A 16,098-nucleotide genomic window follows, 5' to 3' on the forward strand; every position below is an offset into this window, starting at 1 on the left:
GAGGCATGTTTCCACAGAGTAGTTTTTCCAAGAGCACATATGTTGTCCCAAGCAACCAATGTATATATTTTATACAGCTTTCTTTGACGTCTAGAAACTACTTAGAATCTTATTAAAATATATTACCTAACTGAAGCCTGTCTACAGATAACTGCTGCACAGATTTTTTCTTGTTAAATGTAACATATGTAAGAATAATTTTTGACCTAATTTTTCTAGTTCTTGAATGAGAAAATGTAATCTTTTTCTAGAAAGGGGGAACATGAGAAGCCAGTCCTAGGAGGATATGGGAAAAGTCTAGAATTAAACTCCTGGTGTCATGTCACATTAGATCTGGGTTAACATGAGGCTTACTACTTACATGGAAATCAAAAATCTTTATCATTGAGAGTTTTCAGAAGAAGATATATAAATTCACATTAATATCCATGATAGCAAAAATTCTCATCTACTTCATACCTACTATAAACTCAAGAACAATTTAAGTAGCTCACTCTTAAAGCTGCTCTAGCACAGGATGGTCAATTAAATCGGCCCATTGGCTGAAGAGTAGGTGGTAGGGTAGGGCTTGGGACAGCACGCATGATGTCAGCGTGGTCATGGTGATACTGGTGTGCCGGACATTACATTATCACCACTGTATTTACACAAGCAAATGGTACCTAACTGCCTATTTCAACCTTATATAGGCAAATATCATCAACCAAATCAAGAGTCAGTATGTTAAGAAAAAAAATCTCATCATCGGATGAAATGAAAAATGTGTGAAGTGTTTAGCATAATTCCAAGAGGGTATTTAGTGCCTCGTAAATGCAAATGCCAAAGAAGGGGAAAGAAGGGGAGGAGCTGGCCCAAGAGGGGAGAAAGAGGAGGAGGAGGAGGAGAAGCAGGAGCAACTTACCCAGATTTGGCCCTAGCACTGCACTCTTTCCTGTCCTCTGCAGCATTCCTGCACCTGCACCTTACGGTGGTGAGGGCCACCATACTTGGTAGTCACTGCAAATTACAACTGATCTGGAGAGAAGGAACACCCCGGCATCTACTCCCCTGTCAGAAAGGCATGGCCACTGTCTTACAGTCCTCAGGATGGACACCATGCACGCCACCTCCAAAGGCTGACTCGGAGACTCTATGCCCCCACAGAGGCATCTCAGGTATGAAGCAGCAGGTGACAAAATTCTGGGGTCACTGAGTGGTTATTTAGCTTCTGTGATTATAGCTTTGGCAGACTATTTTGCCAAAATGGAATTTCCATTGTATACCTTAGGAGTTTTTTACTCACACCTACATGAACATGGAAGACAAAGCATTTGAATCTTATTTAAAGAAAAAATATGTATATATGTATGTATGCATGTATATGTACAGTCTTTTATCATAAACAGAAAATTTTTAAAAGAAAACCCTTATCCCAGCTCTCCAGACCCCTGAAAATTCTGTTTACTTCTTTTAAAGGCTTTCTCCCTGCCAGGCACCCCTGTTTTCCCTACAAAGAGTTCTAGAGAAGGGCACATCTCTTACAATATTTCTGCTCTAAGTGGGGTCAACAATTCAGGCACAAAAACGTGTAGCTCAAAACTTGACAGCTAAGAAGGAACGGATCTCCAGCTGTCCGATTTAAAAGTCATCTCTCTAAGAAGAAGCTTTTGAAAGGGTTAGTGACTAGGAAGGAAGGCAGAAGCCCTGGGCTAGATTCCTTGTTTTCCTCTGACTGGTGTGACACACACCTCAGTGTGACTCAGTTTCAATATCCACAAAAATAGCATAGTGATATTTTCCACCTATATTATAACAGAAATGTATTTTATGGGTGCAGCGAAATAGAGATCTCTGTGCTATAAATATTATAAGTATATGTATTTTTGCCTTAACCTTCTTTACTGGTTCATTACATCAGAGCCTTCTCTGCAATTGTGAATATTTATGAGTATTTCTCCCAAAATCTCTTCAGAAAATTTGCAATCTCAATAGTGTTTTTTATTAAAACTGGAAAAATTTTGGCTTGTTTTCAACAGAGAATAGAGATTTTATAATGTCCATATAATTATTACAATGTTTCTGGTTTATATAATCTCTATTCGACAATATAAAACAATTAAATGAATCCCCTTTTATTAGAAAATAGTTTATTCAAAGCCTTCCTAGCTAGTTAGTAGATGTATATAGTCACTTAAAAATATGGAAACCTAGAGATGTTGACTTATGTCTTCCAACACAGAGTGAGTTTATATCTTAGACTACATATTCTTCAATTAATAATTTTGTTGGTCATTTTGAGCAATGAGGAATTGTAATGCTATTTCCTACATTCCAATTTCCTTTCTTTGCCATGACAGAGAAATTCTGATTTTCACTTTCTACCAAGAATATTTCATTTGTTTAATGGGCATATCATCATATAAATATTACTGTTTACTCTATGCAAAGCACTGTATGCCAATCCCCAAGAAAACATATGATAAATAAATAAAGAATTGGACACCAGTCATATCTGTTTCAGAACTGACACTATACCTTAAGCATGATAAACTCTATTCTGTGTTTTGCACATATCAGCAAAAGCTCTTAAGAAAAGTTTATAGTAACAGTGTATGAAGACATGATGGTGTTTGGAATTGCCCTAATGGAATTTACAATTTAATTGGAGGATGTTACTAGCATACATGTAATAATTACAGAACAATGAAGTAAAACTGTGTGACTCCAACTATTATAAAAGTTGAGAAAATAGGAAGAAAATATTCACTTTAATTTCTGTTCATAGATTTAATTTCTTCATAGTAAGATTATTTTTTATGAGACATAGAAGAAATGCAACAAAATAAGAGGAAATAATTTGTCGCTTCCTGAGCAGGATTCATCCACTTACCACATTTGGTCCTTCTAGTCTGGCTCCTACTCCTCTCTCCCTAACATCATTTGGTGGGCTCACTCAATTCTCTCCTTCACTGCTCTCCCACAACTGTGCAATATTGTTGAAAGTGTCTTCCTATTTTGCTGATTTTGTTTTGAATTCCCTCTTCCCCTGGCTAGCATGACATTGCAATATACTGAAGGAAAGACACAGTCTTTGGATTCTAAAAGTCCTGAACTCAAATCAACATGCACTACCTCTGAAATCTTGAGAAGTTCACTTAAATGTTGTGAGCCATTGTTTATCTATAAAACATGTGGTAGAGATGCATACCCTCTAGGATCTCTTAAACTGAGATTTACATGAGATGGCCTATGTGAAGATCTTAGAGCTTTTGTTTTTAACCTCCATTAAATTGTTTTGGCTTTCTGTTTCTGCCTCTTGTTGATCCATTAAAAGCATCTTGTCTTATGTATAGTCATGTGTATCTATTTAATTTTCAAAAATAGATTACAAACCCATTGAAGTTTATGTTAATGACTAACAATTATTCACCAACAAATGGTATTGGACCTAGTATCATGCCTTGCACATGGTAGGTACCCAATACATATTAAAGACTAAAAAGATGAACAAATGCCATTTGGTCCAATAACAGCTTCTGATAAAGAGAAATGGCATCAAATAAATACATAACCCATCAAGCTGAGATCAGAGATACTGACATAGGGAAAATCTATTAATTCTTAACTATTAATTGATAAAAACATACAAATTATGAGTACATATTATTTTACATCAACTTACGATTTTGGAACTATTGAACATTTAAGAATACACAGAAAATATACAATATAATATTCATTTTGTGAATGACCTGAAGATCACCCTGAAAACATTTTAAGTAAAACTCATTTTGCCAATGCCAGAATCAAGTACTCTCTCACAAGTACTTTCAAAATGACAATTGTCATGTCAAAACCAGGAAAACACTAAATGATTAATTTATTGAGGTGTGTCTCAGAACATAATATAAAATTTTATATTATATCTGTTTCAATAAATTACTAGTTTAATAAGTCAATGGAGGCCTATCAAATCTATGACATTACCTAAAATACCTATCACATGGAACATAAAAACAAATTAAAAATAAGATGTATTTTTGGCATTTGTTCACAGAGCCAGGGAAATTCCCAGAGTAATACTTCTCTTTTACAGAGGAAAAATAACAATTTTATGTAGGCTCCAATTTTTAGTATTCTTAAAGAGGTTTATTAGGTAAGTGGGTTAGGGTATGAAGACTAAAACCATAGAATGGTAACATATAGTAACTGATAAAATTATTTTCCTTTAGAATTAATTACTTCACACATAATATATATTCATCTAAGCTTCATGGCTACCTAATAAGATAAGAAGGAAATATACATATATTTTTATCTAGGGTGAAACTGAAACAGGAATATAGTTTGTGAGTGGATAGGAAAGTCAAAGGACATAATCCATCGTCTGCAAATCAAATCTATCAATTCCATTAAAGAGTCCAACCATCTCCATTCGCAGTCTGCATTCAAAAGAATAAATACCCATATACTTAGATTATATGTGTATGTCCACAGACTGCAATGGGGGAAGCAATCAATAGCATCAAAAACCTATGTCACAGTAAAGTATCATAAAAATATAACATGCAATTTCCTGTTACATATAAGGAAATATATATATTTCTTTCCTTAAATTAGTTATCTATTTAATACACTTTAAAGCTAAAGTTGTTCATTGTTCATTTTCTATGAGAAAGTAAAATTTATTATTAGAAGGTAAAGTACTGACCCTTCTCTGTATTTCATCCAAGTTTTAACAACTTGTAGGTGATGCTTTTCCCCAAAAAACTTCAGTCAAATATAAGCACAAAGTGTTCTTGTCTGGTTTTGTCATGCCTCATGAGCAAGTTAAATAAAAAGTCAATAGAAACTAACATGTGTAGGAGAGGACATTTAAAGGGAGTGTTCCAGCTAAGGTGACACCTGCATTATTACATCTACCAGAAGTTTGTGGCTGCAGGGAAATGGCCAACTTTACTGAGCTCAATTTAGCACTTGAATGCCCAAGTGGAACTCTGCCAGGCTTGCCCTAGATTGTTTTCCTAAGCAATAGGCATACCTATGATTTTTCAGCACTCACCAATGGATGTAGTTTATCACACTGAACATAGTGATGTTCAGGTGAAAATTGGACCCTTCCAAAGCACATTTTACTCTTTGTTTTACTGCATTGACTGTAGTAGTAAGTGGCAGTGAAAGGGGAAGAGAATACTAATATAATCAAAATTAAAATAGTTTAAAAAATGAAGCCTTTACAATATTGGACATAAACAATTTCTGGATAATTTGTACAGTAACCCATAGTAAATTAAGTTCATATCAACAATGAATAGAGAAATGGATCCAAATTTTGGCCTCCTGTACTTAAATGGAATAAGCTATATCACAATGGTCATATCCCCTACTTTTGAAGATCTAAAATGGATGAAAACAGATTCCTTATAAACAGTCAACAATGTTGCCAACACAAATCGCAGCACTATGTGAAAAAGGAGTAAAGTGGATCATTCCAGGAAAATGGCCCAAACTAAATGAAATACAAAGGAAGAAGCAATTGTCATAAATGGCAGCAACCTTCCATTTGGTAAATTAACATGGTACAGCATTAATAGAAGCTGTCTTTAAACTAATCCTTTGAAGGAAAGATTCAAAACTTAATTAAACTTAGTTTTAGCCAGGTGAAAAGCAAAATTATGCAATTTACACAGGCAAAATTCTTGAGCTATATATCAACCAGAGATAGCTAAAGAATCCAAAAAATTAAAATATGGAAATTCAAAAAAATTTTTCAAGTTACAGGAAGAAGACAAACAGATGCTCCAAAAATGTGGTTAGTGTCACACATTTTTTTCTTGTTTGTGTTGTTGTTTAAGTATCATGATTGTCTTTCAAGCTAAAATTGCAAATCCAACATGATATTATAAATAAAAAATGTTTGGGGTGTAATGTCCTGAAATAGTTCTTGCTTACAAACAAGGCTTAGTGTAGTAGTTGACTTCCTTCCTTACTTACAGCAGAAGGTGTTCAGCCGAGAGATCCTTGTACCTGTGCTTGTCTGTTAATCACTAATATAGTGGAAACATTTATCATATGTGCTAGGTCTATGGTGATTGGACTATCATCTTTTATTGACTATTGTTACTATTGAGAAAGTGTCTATTATATGTAGTCTTATTTCTTCTAGATGTTATATAATTCACCTTTCCACATCCCTAAGCATACATATATATGCTTGGGTACACATATATGCATATATATGTGTGTGCATATATATATATGTTATGTGTATGTATACATATACACACACTTACATATAATGTAGGAGTTAAATATCACACATTGAAAGCTCTGGAGTCCTGCTCAGGTTTTATCTCAATTCTGTCATTTATTAGTTTGTGTTATCAAGGAAGTTGCTAAATATCTCAATGCCCCAGTTTACTACCTATAAAATCAGGATAATTACTGACTTCCTTAGGTTGTGGTAAGGATGAAATGAAATAATGTGCTTACAGCAGTACCTAATATGTAGTCAATAAGTCTGGCAATTATCTTACTTGGAAGCATTCAGAATTGTTTGACTGATTCAAAATTCAAGTCTCTGTATTAACAGATAAGTTCTAAATCCATCCTTTGTTACTTTAGGGAATCATCTATATCAGGAGAACCTAGCCGATGAACACATTTGACATGTTTATCTTTTTAATTTACAGCACTTTCACTTCTGCCCTCCAGGCCAGATATCTTTGCAGGACCACAACTGAATCTGCCTATGTACTAATGGAGGAAAGGATTACAGGTGAGATATTTGTAATTTTTTATGACAATAAGCATATTTTCCTTCTAGTGAATATTTATGAAAATGCTATCTAGGAAGAGTGTAATGTGTGAAAAAATCAGTGTTGGTAAGATGAGTGAGTGTGGGGAAAATATACTAAAATCTGGGTAGCTCAGTAGTGAAGGTCAATGGATAGAGCTTATGCAAATGTTGCAGTTTCATTAAAATTTCTCATAGATTTAACTTTTCTTAAACTTCTGGCAAAGTGATCTGGTAATGTGAAGTTAATAGATCGAACATCTAAATCCCAATGCATATGCATATGCATAACAGGCATTAGAATCTTATGTGATAAAAATTCATATCACATTGAGCAAAGAGAAACTTTTCAAAACCTAAAGAAGTCCACTGCAAAAATATGTTATCACTCTAGGTTGATTAATGCCACTACACCAGCTCATAAATTTGGAAAACTGCCTAGAACAGTCAACTTTCCTAGAATGCCCTTGGACAGCGATAAACAATTTAAGAGGAAAAAGAGAAAGTCAGTGAACTCAAGAGAGGAAGAGAAATCCGTTGCTGCAGCTGTCTGAATCATGGTTGTCACCTAAGCTGGTAAGAACGGATATCGCCCTGCAAATCTCCTGAGGCTGCCTTGGCTGTGCTCATGTATTGGAGATGGCAAACTGGGTCCAGGTGGGAACAAGGGCTCCAAGCTGGGATGCCTACTTGATCATTATCACGCTCATCTAACCCGTCTCATCACCGTGAAGAAGGCTGGGATTCATACACCATCCTCAGCATGATGCACGTTTATCTCTGCGCTTCCAGGCAAGGAATTTCTTACAATAATTTCCACTTTCTCATAGACATGAAAAACTTATCAGTGTCTACCATAATGCCAACCTTCTTACAATAATTGTTCTTGTTTTCTCTACTCCAGTTTGTGGACATTCACATATATGCTAAATACATGGGTATATTCCATTTGGGAGTCAAATTCTGGACTTCATTTCAGATGACTATATGTAAACACAAATCTGGCCATCGATTCAAGTGATATTCTCATCCTCTCCTAGGGAATGTATGCATTGGATTTTAGAAGAATTTTAGCATGATGAACAACTCTAGAGTGGGAATTTTTGTTCATTAGCATAATGGAGTGCTATTGATCTTTTGATAAGAATAGCATTGGTATCACTAGCTATCATCGCTTCCTTAAAAAAACAACAGGTCTGTTATTAAAACAAGTGAAAATGCATCATAAAGAAAATTAATAAATGATACTCTGCAAAACATCTATGCAATGCAAATTGTGATGCTGAAAATGGGTCTTAGATGACTTTGAAAATGTAACAAGTGAAAATGGATCTAAAATCACAAAATACTTTTCATTATAATAGCTAGCATTTTCATTTTCAGGGGGAGAGAGAAAACTTTCTTGTACTCATCGTGTACCAGGTGTTCTTTCCACTTATACAACTGAAGCTTCATGACAAAACTATAAAGTGGACATTAGCAGGAAGAACATGAGGCTAGAGAGGTGAGGGAGGTAACATGCCCACAATCCACCACAATGCACCCTGATCAATCCGATCAGCTCCAAAGCCAGACTCCTTCCAAGGCAGCAGGAGGAACCAGGTGGAAACCACGGGCTAGCATTCCACACTTTATCATCATCTCTTTGAAGTTTCTCCTTTTCTCCCATTGAGATCCCCATTGCCTATTTTGCCAGGGACCTGAAAAGTGCAAAGGGACCTGGCACAATTGGCATCAGAGATATGCTGAAGCTAGGGAACTTAGGGGTGATCTCAAATCACCCCAAGTAAATGACTACCTCCTGACCCACATCTGAAAGCCTGCCCTTCCAATACTGGGGCAGTTGAGTATTTGAAACAAAGTGAACCGTAAATAAATGCAAATGAAGAAGAACAACTGATCTTAACCTTTCTCCAAACTGGCGGTACATAATCCAGCCATCTAATGCCAACAGTTAATAGAGAGTGACTCTTATTATTAGAGCAGTATCTGCCTTGATGCTAAGTCTCCCTGGATATTTAGAGGCTGAGAAAAAGCAGATGTTATAATCCAGGCTAATGGTGAAGATACTCAAAATAAGACAAGAAAACTCAAGTCCTACACATTTATATTCCATCAGCTGAAATATCCTTTCTACTGCAGACCCTTCTGTGTCACAGAATGACTGAGACAGGTAGCTTCAGTGGCCATCTACTCTTATTTATCTGACACTTCTCAATGAAAGTCATTTTCGAACTGCTATGTGTGCATCTGTGACACTCAAAATAAAAAAATGAACTCAACAGTAAAGTATCACTCAGATAATAATGAGTTCAGATTTTAGATTTACTAACACCATGGATTCTCTTTTGAGTTCCTGAAACAAGAGATCATTATAATTTTTAGACTATTTAAAATTATTAAAAGCTTTATATAAAACATTTTAATGTAGATTATGAACAAAAGAAAATATCTCTATTTACAAATGTACTTATGCCAGAAAAATGGAGACTGAAAATGTCGAATTATCAGCAAATAAATGCAACAGAATGTAGAAGTCTGAAAGATATTATAAATGACCTGTAACAGTGAGTAGTTCTAATCCTCCAAGGACCTTTTTCACTATCAATATATACTTATTTCTGCTTAGTTAAAATCTCAACCTGCCTTCTGGTTGTAACAGACTATTCAATTAAAACACTGTATTTCTCCAAAAATCAGAACGTCTATCAAGTGGAAATTTAAATCACAATTACATGTGCTATTTTTCACCCCAGGTCTCTTCCACTTCTGCAGATGGCATACTGCAAGTTCCTAGCACCCTCCTGTGGTTTAATTGGAGTGGTTTCATAGGTATTTGAAATCAGTTGTCTGAAACTGAAAACAGTGGAACGGACTATAATTCAAAGTAGAAGTTCTGCTGGCATCATAAACCAAGAGAGGAAGCCCCAAGTCAGCAAATTTCTAAGATAAATGTATAGGCCTGATTCTTACTTGCCATCTACAGTTCATTTTATGTGATCACTAGAAAGGATGACTTAGAAGCAACTATAGCTAGTTTCATTTTTGGCAGATTGGAACGCCCAATTTTCAAAACCAAGCATTTGTTGTGGACAATTGTTGAACAGATGAAAAAGAACCTTGTTTTGCTCAAAAAGAAAAGCACATATTTTTATTGCTCAGTTTATGTGCATCTTGATTAGGTAAACCCAGTAACCAGATTATATGTTGCAGTTGATAAATCGTTGAGAAATCCAGGGTTGAGATCTTCCACCGTCTTCAACATTTTAAGTGATTAATTTCGAGAATCATTTACACCAACAAAATGTTTTCCCTCTGTAGGTATATGCCTAGTTTTGTAGGTGAGAGTTATTTCTAATGGTAGCGTATTGCAGAGTCCTTTTATGGGGAGAAGCTAAAAAGGATTACACTGTCTTCCTTAAATTGGTAATAAATGCTCCTCTTATCAGAGATCCACATATAAAACCTATCTGTGATTTTATAAGCCTGAGGTACCCCCAACAAATAGTCCTCCCATGAAAAAAAAATTTTTAAGTAGATTTTAAAGCACTTACATTATCAGAAAACTCTGAACATGAAATGAAACTTAAAAAATAATTGGCCATGAAGGAGATAAAAATGTAAATTAGTGAGAGGTAAAGAATCTATTAACAAGAATCTTGAATGTGGCTTATTTGTATGCTGAACTGGAAGTCACAATGTTAAAAATATCAGTAGAATGCAAAAGGAATGCATTTGCTCATCAATATACAGGAATGTGTAGGCTGATATTAAAAGACAAAAATAGACTCCAGAACTTGGAAAATTTACAGAAAACAAGAATATTATTTATTTGTTAATTAATAAAATTTAAATCTAGGTAATGTTTGTTAATTAAATAGCACAGTAATTCATAAATATAAACCAATTTTCATAAATTCAAAAGATCTAATAAAAAATTACTGTTTGAAGGCAATGGTAGGAGTAGAAAATAGTTTAAAATATTAGAGAATTTTCAAAAGGTAAACATCTAAAAACTGCTTTTTCTTCTGACTATGGCTACTGCTTTTCAACCTTGGAACTACTTACTTCGTTGAAACAGGATTTTGCCTAAATGCCTAAGGGTACGAGGAAGAAAAAAACTGCCCAGAAGATCTCCGAGTGAATCAGAGCAATACCACCTTACCTGTTGAGCCCTTTCAGTGTCTTTTCCATGTTTAAAATGTCTTGCATCTTATACAAAAACCACTTGTCGATGGATGTGAGAGTCATAATCTCATCAAGGGACATGTTGTCTTCCAAGGCCTGCCAAAAGGAGAAGGGGTACTTTCTTTGGCAAACATTTTATAAATGTCTTATTTGGTTGAAAACACACAGCAGCCATCCCTCTGCATATCATTCAGAGTGCCTGAGGTTATATACTGAGGATGAAACATGTATCATTGACATCCCTCCCAATAAACCTATAGATACTGCCAACTACATCTGAAAATGGCATAAAGAGGTGTCCTGAGTTAATCCGAGTAGTATGTACTCAGAAAAAATCCCCCTACCAGGCTCTGCTTTCCTGCTTTTCATATGACAGGTTACAATTATATCCTAAATTTGGTACATCTCTTTGGAATTAGAGAATCTGCTGGAGCTAGAGTTACGTCAAATTGGTTAAAAAAAAAAAAATCTAGTAGCCAAATAATGATCATTTAACATGTATTTTGGATAATTACCCTTTAATAATCAGCATATTTTTATCACCTCATTCCACACTCACACAAACCAGTGAGAATTTATGGATCAATTCAGCTTGGTATAATTTCTCCAGAATATTTCCTCATAGAGGACTTCAAACAAAAAATTATTTTGAACGAGTTACTGTGACTTTTGTGCTAAGACAGGCATTTTACAAAATCCTAATATAGTCCAAACAATGTAGTAGAAACTTCTGTTCTGATAGGCAGCTCAGTTCTTTCCTCAAGCCTACTTTAGCAATTTCTCAAAAGTAAAATCACAACTATGGGTCATTAAGCTAAGTAGAAAAGGCAAATGGAAAAAGAGATAAACTCCCAAAACTTTCATATTCAAAAGATATCCACTCTTATGCTTTACTATTTTTAGATTTATATTTATACTCGATGGAAAATAACAATCAAATAATATTCCAAAACACCATATTTTAGAATGGCACACTATATTTTTAAATCCCATTAAGAAATATATGTTGCTAATAACTCTGCTGTAATCTTTCAGGCCAGGGAGCCTAATTTTCTTAACTCATTTCTAGCTTCAGAGAGACAATGATTATAAGCGTTGAGAGACAGCAGAGCTTATATTTCTGTTGACTAGAATAACATAACATCTAATGGGAATACTCAAAGGCATTGTCATTTCATACGTCTGTTTATGTTTCTTTGTTTAATTCTCCCTGCAAGTATAGCCACGTGCTCAAGGAGTTAATATTCTGTCTTATTTTTCCAAATGATTAGTGGCACAATTAGCTGTTGGCCATCAACACTGCAGCGGCATGGAACCTTAACTTGTGACACTTCTGACAGACCAAAGGCAGTGTTCACACGATTACACACAGTGATCACCGTGCAATGGACCGAGGACCTAGAATCCCATAGTCATCTCACTGTGAAGCAGGACAGCCACAGTTACATTCATTTTCGAGCAGGAAGCAAGACCCTGCCGTTTCAGGTCTTCATCTTCAAGCACTGCAGCTTTGCCACGTCACACAGCTGTAAGGAAGTTCATAGTGACCCCCCAACAAGCGTGAGGTTACTCTAATCTTCCCCAAGTCAAAAATAATGCCCTGTATTTCCCCCAATCCAAAGAGGTGATGATCCAATCATCCTGAAAAAAGATGGCTACAAAAATGAGACCTCAGAGCAAGTTGCCCTTTTCTAACAGAATCATGAAAGCAAGTGAAGATTTACTCACTCCCTTCCTGCTTTTCCCCTTCAGCCCTCCACAATGCTTACTCTCTTTGTCAAAATCGCCAAGTCCCCGGTTGCTGTGGAAATGAGCAGTAATGATGACCTCTAACACACAGAAATCAGTTCCTTCTCCTGGCATTCTGGCAGACAGTAATTTATACCTCAGACCATGCACTTCTTGCTCAGACATAGGGTACTCTGTGCAAGACAGAATCCCCACACAGTCTCCCTGAATTCTCATCCTTTATAAGTCTGTTAGAAAAGAATGAGATATTGACTTGAGTTTTCCAGCCTCACTGGGAACTTGGAAATACCTCCCTTTTCCATCTGTCTCAAAGTGGTGGAAATATGATTCCTAGACGTAAGGAAAAAAATCCATTTACTGCCCTTTGTTGGGACAAAAATTTTATGTGTATATACATACACACATATGAATATGATAGATTGCTTTTTAAACAAAGGACTGAAATAGGAACAATAAAGAAGATGAAATAGCTTTCTAGAATGACCTTGCATCACTACCATTACCCCCTCCACCTCAGAAAGATATTAATTGTCTATCACCAGGAAACTCAACATTGAACAATGTCCATCAAAAATACTAATATCTCCCAGACGGTCAATAGAATACTCTGCATTTAGAAATCACAAAGGTGAGCAGAGTATACATTATGCAATGAAGGAAACATTCCCTCCTCTCCTGCCCATCTCTGCAGGATTCTCAATATATGGACATAACATATATGTTAGTGTGTTCAAAATCACTAACAGCATTGTTCTGTTGCTACAAAGGCAAATTACAAAGATTCCCTCTTAAAGACAGACAGAATTCATATTTACATCATCTCATCCCACATGCGTGCGCACACACACACACATAACATGGTCAGCAGGGCTTTATAGTTCCAGGGTGGTTTGATACTGTTAGAGGATTAATGCCTAAGCTTCCCTAAATGTCAAAATACCATTCAGGGATTTCTGACCAGATAGATCCCAGCTGCCCAAGTCACCTTTTATAAAATCAGATGAGCTCAAACTTCAAAACTCTAAGCATAGTAAATATGAAGGGAGATTAATAGGGCTTTTAATTTGCATAAAAGGGAACTAGTGGGTGGAAGTGAGAAATGTGGGGCTTTTGTTCTAAAAGTAAGACCAATAAAATAATTATATAGAAAGGCCTATAATCATGGAAGTTCTTTATAGTCTGTTACTGTTGTTGTTTAAACATAGAAAAAGAAGCAAATAAAGATTATTCTAAAGTCTTAGGTAGCATAAACTAAGTGATATAATTTTATGCATATTCTTTTTTAAAATACAATTTTATACATTTTCAAGGAACAAGTAATAACAAGCCAATATTATCAAATCTGCTTAAGAATACTGATTTTATATGTGTATATACTAAAAGAAGGGAACATTTTATCTGTGTGATCATCATTTAAAAATGCAATGTATCCTTAAACCCAGGCTTAAAGTCAAATAAAAAAGGGTAATTGTTCATTAATTATAGAATAATCTGATGAAATTGATGGAAGTCTCCAGTTTAATATTACCCAAGTAAATTAAAATTTTTCCAAAAATTCCCAAATTTAAGACCTCTTTGTGATTCAGTTTTATTTTGAAGTCCATCCAAGCTGACTATATTCTGGGGGAAAAAAAATAGCGGCCCCTTGTCACATTATTACCTTGGCAATGGCATAGATTCGGGTGCTGGATGGGTCAGCCAGCTCTTTGCTGAGATCTATGCTGGACGGCCATTCTTTGTTCATTGGGAGACGGGAAGTGAAACCATCTATTGAGGGGTGGCACATCCGTAAAGCCTTCTGGAAACTCTCCTCAAAGGTGCGACCAATAGCCATGACCTGTAATACACATTTAACAGCTCAGATGTAAACAAAGAGCTTAATTATTTTTAGTTTGCAACAGAACTAGACAGGGGATGGTTTTCCAAAAAGACTTAGAAGCAAAACGTATCAGAAGATTACTACTCAAATTTAAGTAGTGTTATTTTTCTTCCTCTCTCCTTTTCAGTATGATTTTGATGTAATGAGTCTTGAACATTATTGTTCAGTCTTCAACCACTTATGGAATTTAGCTTTATTTCTGACACTGATGTAGAAATCACCTGTACCTGCTCCGGACCACAGTATTAAAATAAGGAATCTGCAGCCACAACATATAGGGGTTTCCTTAATAAGATCTTGCTTTTATGCATATGTCCTTTAGAATAGAAGGCAAATGAAGAGAAACCAGACATATATTAACACAAAAATAGAACTATTTTAAATGAGTATCAGGCAGTATACAAGACAGGTTAGCTTTCTTTATAGCCAAGCATTAATATTAATAGAACCTTGAGAATCAAAACAAATACTGACAGATTCAGATTTTAAATGTAGGTGGAGACCAAATTCCCCATGACAAATTTAACATGTCTTTCCACAATCTTTACAGCTGATTGTACACTAATCAATTAGGAAAACCATATGGTGATTTAGTTTGGACAAGTTACAAGTCAGAACTAAACTTAAATTGACCTTGAAGCCTACTTAGTTATTTTCAGTGGATAAATACTGTCTTTGAATCTTTCCATGGAATAAGAGATTGCTATGCATTTTTAGTCTCCAATTTAAAATAATAACAGTCATAACACTGCCTTGAGTAAACTTCTGTGATTTCTCAAATAGACTGGAATTCCCATTAATGTCAGTTTAGTAAATTTCATGTCAATGGTGTGACAAGATACATATTCACAGATCACTAAAGCCAAACAGATAACCTTTTCACACTGCTCCAAATTTAATTAGTAAAAGTAAAAATTCTCAAGAGCAGGAATAAACAAAATGTTCATCCAATTCAGATATGCAATTTGTGAGACATACTGGTATTTGAAGAGTCAGACAATATGTTCATAGTTTTACTAGCCTAACCGTGGGAGAGACTGCCAGAAATAAGATATTTTATTACACTATCAAATTAAGAAAATATTTTTGAAATATTTAATAAAATTTGTAAGTATTATATATTTAAAAGATGGCCCTAAAGTAACTAATTCTATAAGTAGCTCATAAATTTTTATCATTTTTAAATTCACTGTACATAATGGTATGTGGAATACATTCAATAAAAGAGAAGTAAACATCATAATAAAGGAATGAATAACTGTCTTTGCTTAATATTCCACTGAGCTCTCGTCAGTTTAGAATTTTAGAGCTTGAAGGGCCATGAGAGACCTTCTAGTTCAACCCACTTCTTTTATAGGGTAAAATCACAATTTGCATGAATGGACTAAAGTTGAACTCTTAAGTTCAGTGGTCTTTTAGATATACCATGTTGTCTTTTATATAATTTTATTTTCTTGATTTTTTTTTTTAGAAAACACACTGTAAGTTAGTTATATATACACAAATA

General features: G+C 35.0%; 1 protein-coding gene across 1 annotated transcript in view; it reads right to left on the minus strand.

Annotated features, from left to right (window-relative positions):
- CPS1 (carbamoyl-phosphate synthase 1) overlaps positions 1–16,098 on the minus strand; it is a 117,512-nt gene that overhangs the window by 47,707 nt on the left and 53,707 nt on the right. Inside the window, exons 20-21 of the mRNA XM_036926789.2 lie at positions 14,373–14,549; positions 10,941–11,059 (exon numbers count right to left, since the gene is read on the minus strand). Of these exons, the coding sequence (XP_036782684.2) occupies positions 10,941–11,059; positions 14,373–14,549 (296 nt within the window). The remainder of the gene's footprint in view (positions 1–10,940; positions 11,060–14,372; positions 14,550–16,098) is intronic.

This window comes from Manis pentadactyla, chromosome 6, assembly GCF_030020395.1.
Source record: "Manis pentadactyla isolate mManPen7 chromosome 6, mManPen7.hap1, whole genome shotgun sequence".
Classification (NCBI taxonomy): Eukaryota; Metazoa; Chordata; class Mammalia; order Pholidota; family Manidae; genus Manis; species Manis pentadactyla.